The 19,203-nt window shown below is 37.2% G+C and overlaps 1 protein-coding gene across 7 annotated transcripts in view; it reads right to left on the bottom strand.

Annotated features, from left to right (window-relative positions):
• PTPRM (protein tyrosine phosphatase receptor type M) overlaps positions 1–19,203 on the bottom strand; it is a 442,831-nt gene that overhangs the window by 28,089 nt on the left and 395,539 nt on the right. For all 7 annotated transcript variants that reach the window (XM_021525180.3, XM_021525188.3, XM_021525183.3 and 4 more), the window contains one exon: positions 6,311–6,408. In XM_021525180.3, coding sequence (XP_021380855.1) covers positions 6,311–6,408 — 98 coding nt within the window. The remainder of the gene's footprint in view (positions 1–6,310; positions 6,409–19,203) is intronic.

The following is a 19,203-nucleotide window of genomic DNA, read 5'->3' as shown; positions in this document are numbered from 1 at the left end:
TGCCATTAGCTGGGTACAGAGCACCACCTACTTAGCGGATTGCCTTCTGGCTCTAAAACCTGATCATCTGATGTTAGCTTAGACAGCTCTGCATGGTACACTACTGGGTACCATGGGTAAAGTAAAACTGTGTCAGTGCCTCCAGGATACTTCTCCCTTCACAGAGAGACTGAGAGATAGTTTCAAGAGACTGCTGAGGCAAGGAGAGTTGCATTTATGAAGCCATTTTGCTAGCCCTGACATTTCAAGTAAGAACCTGAAGCCCTCCCTCTTAGCAAACTGCACCTGAAGTTGCATCCTACACCTTGGTGGCACTTCAGTTAGTCCAACAAAGGGGTCAGTGCATTTGTGTATCCTTAAACCTCTTTTGTTTGTTTCTCAAAGTGAATTATCTCAATTGGATTAGTAATCAAAAAGATATTAATCTGTGTTGATTAAAATTCTTTGAAACATAGCTTTTACTGGAGATGAGAATACAACAAAACACTGAGAGCTGAACCCATGCCTGCTCTGAGTGCCATGGGACAGTGCTGAATGCCTCTAGCTTGATGTTCTGTTTTGTGATGCAAACACTGCTAGCCTGGGCACATCTTTTTTAAACAATTGCAGAGTCCTTCCTTCTCTTTCCTGGAGAACAACAAACTCAATTTTCCCTAAGGGCTTCTCCCTTATTATGCATAATGCACTAATATAAGCTTACACTTTCTGGTAAAAATCTAGAAAAATGAAATCTGTTGTGATGACTAGAAGGGTTTTCTGACTTGAAAGATTAATAATAATTTTAAATTTTGATTGGTTTTCTGGTTTTCTCATTGATATTCTGTAAAAGTATAAACTGTCCTCTGCCCAATAAGAGATACTGGAATTACAGTGAAAGCAAAAGTACATAAGCACAAGTCTCATTTTTGGGGAGGTAAACAAGATTAGGAAAAAACATTCAGTGGATGGGGAAGGACACGGTTTATATATTTGAGAAGTCTCGACTACAATTACCTTGAGGAAGTGAATGGATTCATATAACAACCTTTCTCCTTTTATTCAGAAACTGGTTTCTTTCTTTCTTTCAGGAGAAAAGTTAAAATGAAACCTTAGTCTCCAGTATGCATACAAACTCTTTGGCACACCTCCTAAGGAGCATTAGCACCAGCATCCTGAATTAATTCCAGTGTAGGTAATTTGACTTATTACATTTAGAGGCAGTTTCAATTAGACAGAGTGTTCTTCCATTTATACTAAATACAAACATGCTGTTTGTGAGACATGCTGAAGAGTCACTGTGTTTCACCTCTGCAAGATCACAGTATTGGGTGATCTGAATCTTAAATACAATTTGAGTTTACCTTTATTTATTAGAAGCATCTTCTTCATGGAAGATTCTCAAAAACTTGTAAAATGTATAAGTACAAACTTCATAATAGCTCTGTGATAAAAAAATTTCCATTTTCATTCTAAGCATAGGTGTTAAGTCTGTTGGAAGTTTCACACAGTTTTTTTGTTGCTGAAATTTCCAATGAAGACTTTGTTTTTTCTTTTAATCTGTTTCCAGTAAGAAGTCTTTGGACAGGTTTTTATTTAGAAGTTCTTCTTGGATGTATAATCTCTGTCGAAAACACAAATTGTCAAGTAGATCTGAAGATGAGGTTCAGCATAAAGACTTTTGGATTTTATTTGTTAAGGAAACATCTGTTTAAGAAATGTCTCTTGAATGCTGACCAGTGCTGCACATCCTGAGAACCCAAAGACGTGAACATACAACCACTTAGGGCTGTGACCATACAGTCTTTCCTAGGAAGAACAACTCTTTTCTGACACCATTTATCTTACAAGTAATGCTTTTTATAGCAAGCCAGCATCAAGGAAATATTCCCTCTGCCAGAAGACTGTTGTATGAATCTCCTCGCTGTCATGTGGAACTCTTTTAAGCCTGAAAAGTCAGAATTATCCCCATTTTTGCAGAGAAGTGCCACATATATAACATGTCAAGCACAAGTCCAGGAAAACAAGCCAAGGAAAAGTTAAAACACCACTGTATTCTTCCCTTTTCCCTATGCAAATACAGCCCTTCTGGCTCCTGGGAGGGAAATGTCACCTGGAAAGAGTGTGAAATGACTGTTAGGAAAGTGTACCACTCCTGAGGGATAAGACGGCAGGGAGAGGCAGTTTGGGTAGCACAAAGTGCGGGCACAGGCATAGGGGCTGTTTACCAGTCCGTGGCTGACCTTCATTCCCCTTTGTGTCACATCCATTCTGTTGTACTCAACCTTGCTTCCTTTCACAAAAAGGGTCTCTTGTGTGCTTATTAACACTATTAGCACTGGCTGTTTTCTGATTCCGAGTAATAATTGAGAAACTCTAATTACTGTAATTACCATGATCCTAGGGTGAGGTTTTATTTTTTATAATTATTTATAGTGATTTTGTTTGTGAATACTTTGTTACATTAAAAGCACGATAGACAATCATAAGTCCTTGCAGTGCATTTATTTATAACCACCTTTACTGAATTTTGCAGCATTTTGAATTTTTCAGCATTTATTAATCAGTTATTACTAAATTTCTTCTGCCTAAAGCAAGTGGGAGAGAAAGCGACTACTGAAAAATGACAAATAAGGTGACATACCAAGTTTGATTCCACCAACTAAGTACTAGTACCAACCCAACAAGAGCAAAGATGGAGGTGACAGCTAGATGGCACAATTGAATATATTCTAAATCTTCCCACCATGTCTCTTCAAGGAAGACAGAAAAGCTTCAATGTGTGCAAACAATGAAACAAACCAAGAACCACCTGAGATTTTGGACAGTAGATAAACACTTTGATCACATTCCCATTGCTTTTCTGGGTCTTTGGGAGTTTGCTCTCCAGAGTGGTCTCTTGGAGCAAGCAAGATGTTCTTCTGTGTCTCCTTTATGATCACCCCATGTGATCATAACATCATCACACTGCTGGATAGAAATTTTTGTTTCTTACAGAATAATCCACCCGATTATGCTAAATCTCTCAGGTAAAGATGCTCCCATAAATTACACTATCTTCAGTTCCTCTACCATTTACAGACATGGGCACGTAGGCCTCTTGCATTAATGTAATCCAGAATACATTACTTTGAAACAGCTTGTTGTCACCCTGATGTAATTGTATGAGTCTTGATTCTTATTTGTGCTTTTTATCCATTAGTGTGTGGCTTGGAAAACTCTGATTTGTGGATCATTACCATTAATTACTTGCCTTTTTTTTTTTGTGAACTTCATTGTGAGTAAAAAGCTGTTGATCCCAGCATCAACAGAAGATAGAGACCTTTTTTCAAGGTTGTTTCAAGGACTGCTTGTTTAGGTTTTTTTTTTTTTTTTTTGTAAAAGATGTTATCAATCCAGGCCAACCTTAACTTAAGTGTCACTTCATCATTCTTTATCAAAGAACTACTAATGCAACTCAGCAATGCTTTTTCTAAATGACTGTGAGACCTCATTTTGGTTTTTAATAAACAGTCACATTCTAATGAGGTCTTCATAAAACTGACTAAATATGTTTAGAAATCATTAGCTTAAATTATCAGTACAAAAGTCTCCTCAGGGAGCCCTGCAGATTTGGTAAGACTTCTGGCAGATGGATTAGTGTAACAGCTCAAGATAGTTCTGAATTTCCACACAAGCAGTGTAAATGTGAGTGACTGGGTAACAGGCTACTAGATAAAGAGCTAAATGTCCCTCAGGTGGGTTCATTAAAGAGAGAAAACAATCAAAACACATTTCAGTGCCATTTAAATACCAGGTGCACAGCAGTCTGCAGGTGCCAGAAACACTGACAAGAGTCCCTCACTGGAACACACAAGAGCTTAAAGGGATGTGCAGTTCTGACAAGTGTGCCTCAGATAATGACAGATATTGGCAGATGTACCCGGACCCTGCTGGAGGGTAATGGGGGACTGAGTCATTTGCAGCAGGTGCCTGCATTAGGGACAGCCTCATGGTGATTCCTCTAGCAGCAATTAAAACAGTTCTGATGCATAATGCTCCAGGGCAAGAAGCAAGTTCCTAGCACTGATTTAATGACTATCCAGCCAGTACTGGAAAACAAATACACATACACCCCCTCAATGATTAATTCATGAAGGCCGTACATTGTGTGGCAAACCTGTTAAGTTTTGAAAATTTCTGTTTCCTGAAAATGCAGAAGATTTTTCCTTCTTGGCTTACTGTGGGTCAACATGGTTAAAAAGTGAAAATAAGAAACCCCTATAAATCTTATAGCAGTGATAGCAATAGAAATAGAAAACCTCAAGTTTCGGAAGGTTATAAAGGCTTGCCCTACAGGAATGGTACCAAAAGTCCATTAAAATCATTACTACTCAAGGTGGCACAGAGCTTGTGTTAAGGGTTGTGAGACAGATGGTGTGTTTGTAATTTGCCTCCTTGTTGCTGATGATTCCAGCTCTGGGAGTGGCACAAAAACACCAATGGAGGAGAGAGTGCATTGTTCTGTGGCTTATACGATTTTATTTCCATTAAAAGCTCATTTCAATTTCTGCTTTCTGGTTTTACCTGTGCTGGCCTCCATAGAAAGTGAGAACAAAGTCATTTCTACCACTGACAGAAACAACAAAGCTGCAGATCTGTATCCCACTAGGACTCTTGCGCCCTGAAGAAATCTCCAGGGTGGCAGAACCCATTCCTTGCTGCTGTGGGAATGTGCTGTGCACCTAAATGCTGTGAACAGAAGCTGCCAGCACTGGCACCAAGACTGGTGTCTCCCTTGCTGACATTCGACAGTTCACTCTAATTGGCGCTTCCAAATACTGACTTTGGGAAAACAGCATGTGGTTTCATGCAGAATGCTGGTTTTGCTCCCAGGCTTGTTTATTCATACACAGAAAACATCTCCTTTTAAGTTGTTCGTTTGAGCACTTATGAATGTGTATAAAGCTTTAACAAAGAGGTTTGCTGGAGAGCTTCCTATTCTTACAAATCCACCCATTCTGAATTGATACGCGATCATCCAGCTATTTCTACCTTCTTCCTCACTCAAGGGATTGCATTTTTAAAGCGGCCTCCATGATCCCTCTTTGTCTCTGCAATTAGTACATGTGTTCCTGCAGCAGGTGTTAATTGCAGTCACAATCCCCATCTTTTTTACATCTAAAAATAATACTGGCACCTGATCTGTAAGCAGGCTCGAGCACACAGACATCTAACTGTTAGGATTTATATTATCAATTCACAAAGGACATAGGGAAGAATAAACTAAGATTGTAAAACTGGACTTGCTCAAATGGACTTCAACTCACACCACATAAACAGTACTCTCTCATAATGCAAATGCCACAGGGCAGAGGGGTATCAGACACTCCACCAGTGTGAAATTAAAAACATCCCTTAAAACCGTGCTGCTCAAACCAAGCTGTGTGCACTTGACTTCTTATTTCAACAATTTGATTTACAATAATTGCAGTAGTTCCCAAAAAAGCAGTGGGATTTCTTTTTATATCAAATGAAAGCCAAATTCCTAAGCAAATTTTCTTGAAAAAAACATTCCAGATGAGAACTAAGACAGCAGTGCACAGACAAAGCAGTAAATGAAGAGACTCACTTACTGACATTTGTGTGAAACACAGAAAAAGGTTCCATTTAATACTTGTTCAAAACAAAATTAGCCATAACGACTAGAGTAGGAGGCCTACTTTAGAAGCTACCAAGCAAAGAAAGAGAAGTACACAGTATCAATTAGGTAACTCAACCTTTCTTTACTATCCAGCTCCCAAACATGACCTCCTGATCAACAAACAGTGCACAAATTGTAAAACTAATTTTTTCTGTTTTAGTCCAGAAGACCTTCAGGAAGGAAAACCCAAACAAGACAGACCAATATACCAAAAGCAATTTCATAGTTTAACTACTTTTCTCAGATATCTGTTTCAGAGTGACCCCCCCTCCCCCTGCCTCAGTCTTCTTTAAAAAAAATAAAGAGACAATTCCATACCTTGTCCTGAAAAAAAATTATTGATTTTCTGAAGGGAAATGGTATCTCTGAGATATGTACAAACATATGACACCTCCCCTCTTTGTCAGTCTTTGCAGACTCTGCTGTGCAGAATGCAGCTTTATCAGTTACTTTTCCATTGTGCTAATGGTAACAAAGCCAAGCATCCAAGGCATGTTTAAAAATAATTGATAACAAACCTCTCAGCACAGGCAGTCATACATATTTTATGTGCTATACTTAGTATGTAAGAACCTTGTTGGTCTGTTATTTAATTTTGAAAAGCAAACACCTTGGACGTCTTTCATCTTTTTAAGCACAAAAACCACTTACCCTTCCCACTTCTACGAGATTAGTAACCATGATTATGCTCGCTGTGTTTTCATGCCATACCATTCTCCAGAAGTCATATATTGTCTCCTGCATTGGTCCTGAAAAAATAAATCATATGAAAGGTTACTATCTGAAAGTCTCATGATTGGAAGCTTGTCTCTGGGGAGCTTTGTGAAACTGTGACTGTACACATATATTTGTACCACTATCATAGTATTTTTTATTTAGGGCCGGTCAATTTCTTTTCTGTTATCCTACCTATTTGCATTTACGTATTTTTCTCCTGAAATAATTTTCTGAAAGAAAGTTCTCCAGCACTTAGATATTTATATCCATAATACCCAGAAGGGGAATTATAAAAAATGGGTAACATGACTCTTTCTTTTAGCAATTGGATGATAACTTAGGGAAGGTGGATTTGGAATGAAATGAGCCTCAGTGGAGTATGTGGCCTTTCCTGGTTTCTAATATTTTTCTTAGTATACACTATTCATCAAATTACCCAGCTCCTAAATTGTAGTTCCTGAAGTGAGACAGAAGTTATAGTTTTTTAGCTGCAGTGTATCACTTTGCAAAACAGTGGAGAAAGCGGCAAAGAAACCTGACGTGCCATGGCAGCAGATCCTCTGCAGTGCTTTCCCCAACCTGTCTGCTTCTGTTCATAAACATACAGGGCTCCAGCATCGTGCTGAAGCTGGGTATCAGCTCACAGAAAATGCTACAGAAATGCAAAATGTTGAGAAAAAACACATCTCTTTGTGTGCACTTGGTCCTGTCTGTTTGTAGCCTGCACATCTTACTCATGGTGCTTGGTGTGCCACCCTAATTTTAAACCAGTGCTTTAAAATCACTGAGCCAGTAAAATTAAACAATATAAACTATAAGCTTAACATCCATAGTGAATCCATTACTGAACTGTCACATTGCAGTAAACAATTAGGGGTTTATTTAGAGGAATGACTTAAAATCAGCTAATTGGAGAACAAATGGATAATGTATTACCCTAATGTTCCTCTAGTAAAGAAAGCAACACTTTTCAAGCATTACCAAACCATACATTGACAGATTTGAAAAGATTAGCACCCATGTTGTTTACTTTGATCTCCCTTTGAAAATAAGATCTTCACTTTGAAATCAAGCATTTAGTGGAAAATGTAGTCATATATTATTACTATGTTGTCACGACAGAGGGCTTGGACCACATAGAATTTTAAGATACCTTCCATCCCAAACCATTCTGTGACTTTGTGACTCTGTGATGTTAGAGGCAAGCCAAAACCAATTCATTAGGCAAATAACATCACAGTTATGACATAACTTAGATCTGAAATTTAAGAAAAAGATAATAGACTAAAACTCTTGAATTTTTAAAAAACTGTATTTATTTACAGCACTTCCAAATTATAATTTTTCCACCCATAATTTGCACAGATCATTTAAAGAAGCTATGTATTCTCCCCCTTATTTTATCTGTCTTTAAAAATGATGCATATATTATGAGTTTCATAGGTCTCCTGATAGTTTTCGCTTCCTTATAGGTTTCTTTGAATTGCTTTCATTATTCATGTAACAGGAGAAAAAGCCATTTAAAGCAACAGGAAACTATGACTGTTAGAACATAAGAAATGTCAGAAGGTCTTAAGAATAGAATTAACAGCAGAATCTCAAGCTATAGTTTCTGAAATTACTAAATTCAAGCTGATGTTATAGCTGCAAAACTGAACACCTTTCTTTCCTTCTTTAAATTAACAGCATAGAACAGGTGATACTTTTGTGAGATTTCATTCTGAATTTCAACAACAGTTTAATTGCTTTCCATTGTATGGAAATTTACAGCAAGTATTTTTCTTCTACCTAAGTGTCCTGGATATGTGATACAGTCATGGTCCAAGTGCAATTTTGAATGTCACAGCAATGTAATTACTATATATTCTAGGGAAAGTTTAGCTTGTTTGTGTTTTAATATTCTAGGATTCAATGTAGCTTTCTTTTGCAATTAAAGTCATGACAGCATTAGAAAGGTTTTGTGCCAGCCTCTCCTACCGATTATAAGGAATCAGAGTGTTCCGGTCACTCTAGGAAAATACTGTCTCTGTATAGCTTCTTCCTTCCTCTCAAATCTGAAACAAATACTCAGCTCAATTACTACTGCTATTATCTTTCAAGGAGCAGAGTTAAAAGTAGGAATAGGGAAAAGTGGTTTTCCACAGAGCAATCTCCTGGAAAAAGCCTTCAAGTTCATGACACATTATTAACATTACACTTGATCAACGACAAAAAAATAACAACATTCTTGCTTTAAGAATCCTGGTTTAATGGAGAAAATCTAGATGATTCCTCTGCATTCTGTCTTCATAGGACTGTGTGATGTTTCAATAAATTTAATCTGAGCATATTTTTGGTAATGCTGCAGGAAAGGTACACGGTCTACACATCTACACAGGTCTCATCCCCTTGCAAGAAGCCAGAATCTTTGAGACACTGTGGGGTGATGTAGCAAGTTTCTTTATATATTAGTTCAGTTTTCTTTCCCACAGGTTCACTTGAGATACAAGACAGTTGGGCCCTACATTGTAACAGTCATTTCTTTTTGACAGCTCTGGGATAACCAGCAATAATTTAATCCTGATTTCTTTTGTCCCTATAGACTGCAAAATTTGTGCTGTGATTTAAAGATTCCAACATTTCCAATCCAGAGATCACAAATTACAACTGGGAACAGATCCTAAACACTAATTTATTCATGTAGAGTTTGAATTTGTCATTCTCCATAAAGAAAAAAAGACAATAAATTATAAGAAAAGAAATCTTTAGCAAAAATAATGGGTTTTTTTTTTGCAGGCCAGAGAAAGAGCTGAGCTATAACAAGTTTTTCAAGCTTGATTCTAAGTGTATTTCTACAAGAAATGTCCTATTCTGCAGTGCAGAGTATGCTCTTGTCAATCTTACTATCCAAATAAGACAACCATAATTAAAAGTGCTTGAAAGGATTTCCTGCTCTCCCTTCATATTCTCACATGTTTTCTTGCTTTTTGGGTTCAATTCTTACATGTAGCCTCTAAACTTCTTTCAGGTTCAAGACAACAACAACAACGAAGAAAAACCAAAAACCACCCCACCCCAAAACATACGTTAAGTGTCAGAAAGTAATTCTTCTGCATCCCATTTTTCTTTTCTTTGTGACATTTAAAAAAATATTTTATGACATATTAATAGATTATTACTTGTCTCCAGCAAGAATTGAAAAGCATTAGAGGCTAGGTAGGGTTGTGGGATTTATTGTCCTGAAGAACTAAACAATTTGATTCCAGAGCCTTGTGGTAGGAGGAGAAAGAGGCTATAATCGTTCTAAGCATCAGCTTAACAGATGTGTGCACAATAGGCAGAAAGGTTATTCTCAGCAGTTGCCCCCTTGCAGGAGGAGAAGGTCTGAAGAGAAGGTACTGTGCTACTCGACAGAAAGCCTGCGGCACACCCCATTAGCTCCACAATACAGTACTTGGTATCAAAGATCTCTGCTGTGAAAAAAAAAGAGATCACCAACATACTGCAACCAGAAGATGAAAAGCAAAGGAAGATAAGAAAAAGAAATCAACCCTCCAAACCCCTAGCTAATTAAATGCATTATTGAAAATACTCAACAGCAACAACTGGTTGTGCGTATTACAGCCACTGGTTCTATTACCAGCAGTAGTTAGTTGCTGCTCTGGGAACAAAAACATATTAGATAATGGAACATCACACAGGTTTTATGAATGGTTTAGACAATTTAAAGCTGCTTTTGTAACCAGAGTTTTCTAGTTCCTCTATTTCTGCTTCCTATTGTGAAACCCACTTCTAAAAACTGGTATTGCTACTGGGGTATGTGATGAATTTGAATGTGATTAACTAGCCCAGAATATAGGAAACAATGTTCAGATGTAGGGAAGAAAGCAAGCACATAAAGAAACAAGTAAAGTCTGAATCCTGAAGCATACATAGCACTTACTTACACAGGACTTTAAAATCTGTGGGTCATTTTTCAATTTCTAGAAAAGCAAGCAGCTTAGACAAGGAACAAATAGTTTCTAAAATATTTTTCTAGCACAGTGTCAAATCCACAAACTAACGTTTGGTCCACCTGAGACCAAGTTCAGTGATAGATATTAAAGCTAGAAATGTGCAGAAAATCAACAGATAGCCTTTAGCTCCAAAAGCTCCCCAGGGATAGTGCATGGGCACTGGGAGCCATAAATATGTGCTGATAGAGGCAGGGGACTGACAAGATGCAAGACTTATACCTGCAGCAGTTAAATTCCATCTTGAAAAGAGAGCAGAGATACCTCTTACAGTGAGCAGCCACAACCACGCTGCATGAGGAGGTGATTATAAAATGGTCCCTTCACCTGCTGGTTACTGCAGCTTCTGGTAGCAATGATAACTGCCTTCACTTTTTACTGAAGCAAAACCTGCTGCTTGCTGCTGTGACTGCCTACAGCTGGATTACTGAAAGACACTTAGCTAATATACCTACTTAGAGGGAGCTGCATTTTAGCTCTCATTCTTTTACTATGTATGTTTCCTTCAAAATGAACTTGAGATACAGTGTTTTTCTATTAAGAGATAGGTCTGCATGGCAACAACAATAACAACAAAAGCCCAAAAGCAATGACTTCCTTTGCAACTACAGTGTCAAAAACCCCCAAACCCAGTATGTAGCAGAAATTGTCTAAAATACACTCAAAAGCATAAAACCAGAGAGGAATAGAATATTGGGAGAGGACGTAGTAGATAAAAAAATTTCAAGAACTCTTGTATTCCTAATAAACCTTTTGGGACAGATGTGGCTGTTAGTAGGATAATTCATTTCACAGGAGAAGAAAAATTTAAAATTTGCACTGCCAGTCCAGAGATCTGACAATCCATAAGAACATGTTATTAGCTCTTTTAACCATGGTAGAATCTGGAGGTAACTACCCCTTCAGAAAAAGGTATGCAATAAACTGCAGCTGTCACTTTGCACTATAAATGTCACTGACTGCAAGCACGGGAACATCTCCCGTGACCAGAATACATTTCTTCCCTACTCAATAAGGCAATGTGCCCAAGATTTTTACCAAAAGGAATCTGCAGGTGCATCGTGACATGACCAAGCTTTCATGACTGTTCAGTTCTGTTGGTCTCCCAGTTACCTCATGGGAAGCTCATCACTGGTCAGCAGCTCTGCAAATCTGGACACCTCCTTAGGTGACCAGGTATAGGCTAAGGAGTCTTAAGATTGAATCCTACTTTTCCAGAAAGTAACCTGTCTTCATCCTTCTATCTAAAATAGTCAGCTTACTATAGAAAAAAGGTACAGATCCCAGTTGTGCTGACTTAGCCACTTGCAAGATAAACTGCTGGTTCAGTATCTTTTATAATTCCATGGCCAAACAGCAGTACAGCTGTTGCTGAATTATCTCCACCTTCCCAAATGAGCTGGTTTCTGAATGGAAGGTACTTTTAAGATCTGCTCAATTGTTGATAATCTGATTTTTCAGGGGCAGTCCTCACCATGTGCTTGTTGAATAGTTATGGTAGCATGTGTTGAACTTTCACTCATGCTTCCAGGAGCTCTTAAGGACTTAATGCCTCTGTGAAGTCCAGAACAAAACTCTGCTAAAACTTCAAAAACTCAGGAATAGATTATGCAATCTCTTCTCTCTCAAAATAGATTTAGACACTTGTTTTATATTGTAACATACACATTTAACTTTAAAGAGCATCTTCAAAGGCACAGTATGTGTGTTCCTATTATATGAACAATTTTGATATCTGAGATAAAGCTGAACTCAAGATATCACTACACCATATGGGCCCACTGTTCACCACTAGCTATCAAAATGAATACAGATCAGTCTTTTGTGGTTTTAGGTCTCAAGAAATAATGATGAAAGAGAATCAGGTCACATAACCTGGAAGTCTTCTAAATAATAAAGTCCTCCCAAGTCTGTTCCAGAAACTGAAAGAGCATTGAGGGTAAAAGGTACTGCAGTGCCATCCACCTGGTCACTTCTACTGAAGTCTCCTCCAGGCCTATCACTGTAAGAATTAGCACACTAAAAAGCAACAGACATTTGTACAGGTGAAACTTGGCCACTAATGCTTTGGTGTTATTTATTAATTGCTAGTTTCTAGCTGTCATACACATTTTATGTGCTAAAGAATCTCAATGAAATAAATAAAACCCCTGTAATGAGCTGAAAACAATTCCATGTTTTTGCTTTTATCCCTTTATTTCATTTGAATTCATATTTAATTCCAATGTTGAGTGTGATGACATTTGAAAACCACTTTCTAATTTTAGCCTTACAAGTATTAATTATTACATAATCTTCAACAGGGCTATATTGTAATTATACAGCTGTGCTGGATTTCCTGATAAAATCTTCCTTACAAATGTCTCTTGCCAGGGAAAAAATATAAATAAACAAAGTTGTGGATGGCTTACCAATGAGGCTGGTTCCCTATATGTATGAGACCAGCAAGGATGCCTGAGGCTACGGCTACTCTCATGTGAGGTATGGAAAAATCTTCTGCCCCAATCTTACACCTTATTTTAACAATTCTTTCATTGTAGTAGATTCAGAGATTGCACAGAGAGAATCCAACTGCTTGCAGAGGCAGTAATGGCCTCATAGTCAGCTGAGAAAAGATACCATTTTGTAAGCAAAAATTCTACTAGAACTAAATTCACAAGCAAATAGAACTGTTTCTTTTCTCCTAACACTAGTTTTAACCCAGACTTCAGAACACACCATGCATATCAGATACATCTGAGTTGCAGCCAGTCTGCCATTTCTTTTTTTGGCCTTTTGCAACTATATCACCTTGTAATGCTTACCCCCAAAAAAACAGTATGCAGCAACACTGTTCAACAGTAAGTCACCTCAGCTATACTCAAATGGGTTAATCAGGACTGAGATACAAATTTAAAATGTGTTTTTCATTATTTCCTTACTTAGATGGATTGTCAATAAGAAACAGATCTGACTGAATCCTGTTAACTTGACATTTCTGAAAAATGCTGCTTATACAGCAAGCTGAAATGCTTTATTGGGACAAATCCTGCCTAGTGCAGCTACTGGCAATGTAGAGGCTTTCTACTGTATCCTTTACTCTGGAAAAACACAGCTGTCTCTCATTACCAGCCAAGGGACAGCACAGTGAATAGTAATTGGCTGATTTTCAAGCACAAACTGAATCCTACCTGCTTTGAGCTAGCCAGTCAGCCAGCCCTGCTGCCCACACTGCTATATGTGAAAATTTGCTTTCAGAAAATGAAATGTTCAAAGTGCTTTCAAGTCCCATTAGCTTTCAACAAGGCTTAGATTACTAAGTGACTGTGGAGCATGTGGAAATTTTATGTATAGCTCCCACGAGACTGACCAGTGCTTTGGCTGGCTTTCTATACCACCTATTCCTATATTTAAGGAGTCAGTACTAAACCTCTTACAGGAAGAAGAATAGGAGAAGATTGACCTGTAAATTCTCCATCTCCTTCCAAAAATAGAAAGAAAACAAAAACATTGCTATTTACAATGTACAGTAGTGGGGAGCCAGAGTCTCACTGTTTTATGAAATAATGCAAGTGTTTCACAAATAGCTAAAATAAAAAAACCCTCTATTCTGAATTCCCAGATTAACAAAGAGATACTTAAAAATATTATTCTTTGAGCAATGATAATACTGATTACTCCAGAGATTTTTTCATTTAAAACTGCTCATTTCATAAAACTAGATAATTGATTTGAAAATGCATATTTTCTAAGTGCATGTATATTCACATACACATCAACTGTTGGCAAGAGCTGGATAATTTTTCTTGTTGGCATTTCCTCTGATCCTATTCTGCAACAACTCTGTGGCTAGTCAGATGGAGGAATGTGGTATTTATTCTCTGGAGTATCATATGGCATTTTCTTTATTGCTACAGATCTAATTGGGCTGGAACAGTGCCCATCTCAATGCATTATTTTGTCTGCATTATGGTACTATCTAGAAATCCCAGTCTGGGACTGGAGCTCCATTGAAGCAGAAGTGCATCACGTACATAATGCCCATGAATACACAAAGGTATTCATGCCCCTCACAGTCGTAAGAAGCCAAACACATTGAAAGACAACAGAAGCAAGGTAGGGTTTGAATGACCTGAACAGTCTTGGTACAATACACAGAAACCACAACATGACAGCTTCTACCATTCCTGAATAATCTTACCTGCTCCTGCTCCATGTTAGTATTTCCACCATCTTCAGAAACAGGTCATTGCTGAACTTATTTTAAAGGCTGTGACCACACTTTATTTGTGCACTCTTGACAGGTGCTATTTAAGATATTTTTATAACACTACAGCTAATGCTGCCAGCTAAGTTTCCATCTAATAAAGTGTTATACACTTATTGATTGACATTTCTCCACAGTTAGATTTCCAATACTAGCTCAGTTTGTTCTATTTGAACAAAATAAAATGAAAATGTCATATGGTTTCCCAAAGAATAAATAGCACATTTCCACAACACCTTTTGACTACTCACAGATGTACTGAAAACTGGTAACAGAGGAACTGGCAGCAACAGAAATTGTCCAGATTTAAACAGCCTGAGATGAGACAAAGCTGAATGCAATAAAAGTGGTGTACATAGTACTACTGTCCATGTATGCACCCTTACATCACTCAAGAAAGCTGCTTTTTTCTGATCTTAACTGCAGGAAACTAAAAAAAAACAACATCAAAACAATGTAGTTGTAGTTGAATGTTGTTCATCCAGTCTAACTGAAGAACTCTTTCTTTCATATAATTTGCTTGCCCCACAGAAGAGATGTTAAATGGTCTGTTCCTTTCATTAACATTTTCTCAGACTGTGTAAATCCAGTATCTTCCAAATTCTGAATTACATGTAGCACTCCTGAGAGTTAGGAATTCCCTAGTGAGGGCTATGTGGGATACGTGAATAATGCCAGAGCCTTAATCTTTACCTCACAGCTTTTAAGACAATACTGCTAGACAGTGGCTTGCAGAGAGTGTGTCTCAGGGTTTTCTTCTATGGAAAAGGAAAGGTTTGAATAATGTAGTTCTGACTAGAGGCCTTGACATATTTTCCAATGCAGTGTACTGTCTATAGTGAAGTAGGTCTCACTCATACATGGACTTTCTCTCTATGTACTACAGATATTTTAATTCCTTAGTTATAGTCAAGCATGTGAGAAGAATGATAGGTGATTCATCTGGGAACCTGAGACACAGGTATGAATACATCAGATGGGACAGTAATGAGAGGTACTGGCTTTCTGCCTGAGGTCACAGCTCTGACTAAAGGGTTATTCCAGGAGGCTTGAGACCATGGTTCAAACCTGAGCTGTCTTTGTGAGAGCAGTCCAACAGAAAGTTTCAGTTGCTGAATCAGTGGTTTCCACCAAAAAAGCTGTTTGTTTCTAATTTGTGCATTCTTCTTAATAAGTGTGATTTGCATCATGGAAATATGAATACCTATTAATCACTCATTCTAAATAGCTCATCTGGGTTTGGAAAGACTAACACATACAGATTTTTTTTTTTTTTGTAAAAAACATGCTGCATCTAACATTTCCAAAACAAAAATCTTAAGTAATTGACTTGTTGGACTGGGCTCTTCATATCAACTTGTAATGCAGAATCAATTTTGATGATGGATGAGAAGTTTAAGATCATTTTATCCCCTTCAGCAGAAGGTTCCTTAGGGAATGGACAAAAGAACCTAATTAGTCTTTTGCATTTATACTTTCTATTTCCATGTTGAGTCATTCATAAGCATCAGATTGTAATAAAATCATCACTATTCTCTAGCTCAAAAATATGAGTTCATTTTGGCTACTTGTTTCTTTTATTTTTCCCCAAGGACCTTATTGTGAAGGAATGTTGCTCATGCCTGTGAGTTAAGATATTCAGATGTTGTATTTTTTAAACATGTACTGGGAGTTTAAGAGCATTTACATGAACACTTTACCTAGATGAACAAACAAGATAATTTACTATACATTAAAGCGTAAGTAAAAATGCTAGAAAAAACTTCTGTCATAGTTTTTTCTCCTGATAAGTATCTCATTAGTGAGACATATCACTTACAATGTATTTTTATATTTAAGGGTAGAGAACATTGGTACATTTATTTCTTCCTCACAGAAATAGTCAGTATCAAACAACTATTAGTCAGATGTACAAAAGTAATTAAATACAGATGTTATTTTATATTTTAAAATTATATTTTTCTTTTCAATGTCAAGATAATTATGATTAAGTATAAAATCTGTGTAACCAAAAATTCAGCACTATTATTTGTTGTTATTTTTCAGGACCACCTGGTTATTTTCACCCCTTCGAATAGGAAAGGGCAATGTTAACATTTTAATTCTGTTTTTTTATTATATTTAATGGGAGACAGCAGTATTTGATGTACACTGTAAACAAGGAATGCCATTCTAACATGCCAAGTGCATTTGAACTCAGTATAGACATAATACATGAAGATGCTTGCAACAGAATGAGATTTAGAAGCAGCAGAGGGAACCTCCACAGTCTACATCTGAATATGCAACTGCATGGAAGAATACAGATGGACAGGGAAAGAAATCAATCTAATAAGCTTGTATCTTTTCTTGTTTTTAAAGGCAGTGCTTCAAAATCACCTGGACTGTCATGTGCATTGGTGGCCATATCAATATACAGATTTCAGTTGCCACCAAAGGATACATAAGAGAGAAAAGACCAAGAGACTTCAAAGATTTGGATATCGTCACAAGACAGAAAACCAAAACAAAACAGAAACAATCAACCAACCAAAAAACACACAAACAAAAAAACCCCAACTCCCAAAAAACCCAAACCATCCGAAACAGCCAAAAAACCCAAAGAAACCCCCAGCCTTCTTTCTTGATACATTTGTTTCTGAGATACATTTTGTTTTGTAAATTTGCTGCACTACTTTTTTTTTTTAATCTACCAGATGAGAAGAACAAAAGCCTTCTTCCTCCAGACTGCTGGAGACCATCTGGTGAATAAACTTCACAGAAATATGATGCCCCTACTATGTGATTTTTCTGACAAACTAAATTTCCTGGCCTCTTTTCTGCTTTAGCACTAGGCTTACTTGATTAACAGGTGTTTTAACAAGACTCTGTCTAGCACCTCTGGGTGCTAGGTACCCTCCCCACCAAGCCCAATTTATGACTGATTTTTTGTCAAAGATGGAAAACTTCTTATCACACATGAGCTTTTCATAATTTGCCTTCCTCTAAAATACAGTCATGCAGGTGAATTTGTATGGCTGATGCGGTATACATCTTCCTTGAACAAAAAATGGATTCTAGTGCATAATATAAGCAATTAGTAGCCAGAGCAACCCTAAGAGATGGTCACCTTTATAATGTTCTTTTTGGAAAATGTTTGATTCACAAGGACAGTGTGCTCAGCTCTTGAGTTTCAGAAAGATGACAATTTCCCTGTTTGCAGAGTATATTTTAAGTTACATATTTTTGAAGAGGACAAATACATTACTTTTCACACCATCTTCTATTTTCTACACTACAACCAAGAAACATTTTCCTTTTGCCTTATTTGCCCCTTATTATTTACTGCAGACTCTCATTTCTCTTACTTCTTTATTCTGATATGCAAAGATCTGTTGTAACTTTTCTAGTCTGATTTTCACAACACAGAAATCAAACCAAGATCTAGTCTTTGAGACAGAGACCTATATATGCTCTGAAGTCCTTTATGTCTGATTTACTGAAGCTCAGTCTGTGTGGGGAAGTGGAAAGGAAGAATTGCTTTTTCTTCCTCTGTGGCTTTGACAATGGAATACAGAAAAATAATCATTTTTTCAAACTTGTTTCATAATCCACATTGACAAGCAAATGAAAAATCAGCTTGCATGGGATTTAAGAATTTATATTGGCAAATAAATACTAAATAATTATTTATATAATATATAGACCTTGTTTATACTTTCAGAGAACTTCCAAAGGTGTATGAAAGGTGGGCAAAATGTAGAAACACATGCGAAAAATGCAAGTGGGTCCCCCTAGCAATGAACCTATCAGCAGTTTTCTAACATTGTTCCTATTTTACTTGGTCTGTGAAGTAAATAAATCTTCACAAAGATCCAGGGAAAGGAAACACTGCAACAAAGTCTAAGTCAACTTTATATCAGAAAACCATGCTATCCCTGTATTTACAGCCTTCCACCTGAATGGGTGTCTCATTCCCTGCACAAATAAAATACCCCACAGTTGATTATGACATAGACACAAAAATACAGAAATCATGAAAATGGTGAAGGACAGCTGTTCTGACAATTATCATTAAACTCTCCTATTACAGATGAAGAGGCAGAGAGAAACTCTAGTATTGTGATATACCATAAAGTGGTAACTTGTAAACAGCATTGACTTTGATGGCTACCAAGTTTTTAGTACACACTGTTTGTTTTTGTCCTCAACACCAGTAAAGTACAAATTTTTAATAGCTACTCAATCATAATAGCAACCATGAGTCTTTCGTGGGTGATGGTAGCAAGTGAGCTAAGGTGAATTTACCATATGACTTCACAGTATAACCTGTAGATGTCACTTTCACATGTAAAGGGTCTATTCCTTCAGCACATGTTTAGGTAGGGGCAAAAAGTAACTTCTTTTTCGTTTGTCACCACTACTGCAAAACAGGTGAACTTGGTTATTTAAAACCTCACCTTTCCAAAGGGGGACTGAGAATGGGCTCATCTCTCTGACTGAAGACAGATGGCTTCAACCACCTTTTTAATGTTTTCAAGATTAAGAAGTAAAAACAGCAGCAAAATCAGTTGAATTGTCAAGACTAACACAGGTACACAGAATTCAAT

Source organism: Lonchura striata, chromosome 1, assembly GCF_046129695.1.
Source record: "Lonchura striata isolate bLonStr1 chromosome 1, bLonStr1.mat, whole genome shotgun sequence".
Classification (NCBI taxonomy): domain Eukaryota; kingdom Metazoa; phylum Chordata; class Aves; order Passeriformes; family Estrildidae; genus Lonchura; species Lonchura striata.
Note: the sequence above shows the minus strand (reverse complement) of the source record. Positions and strands in the feature narration are given on the sequence as shown.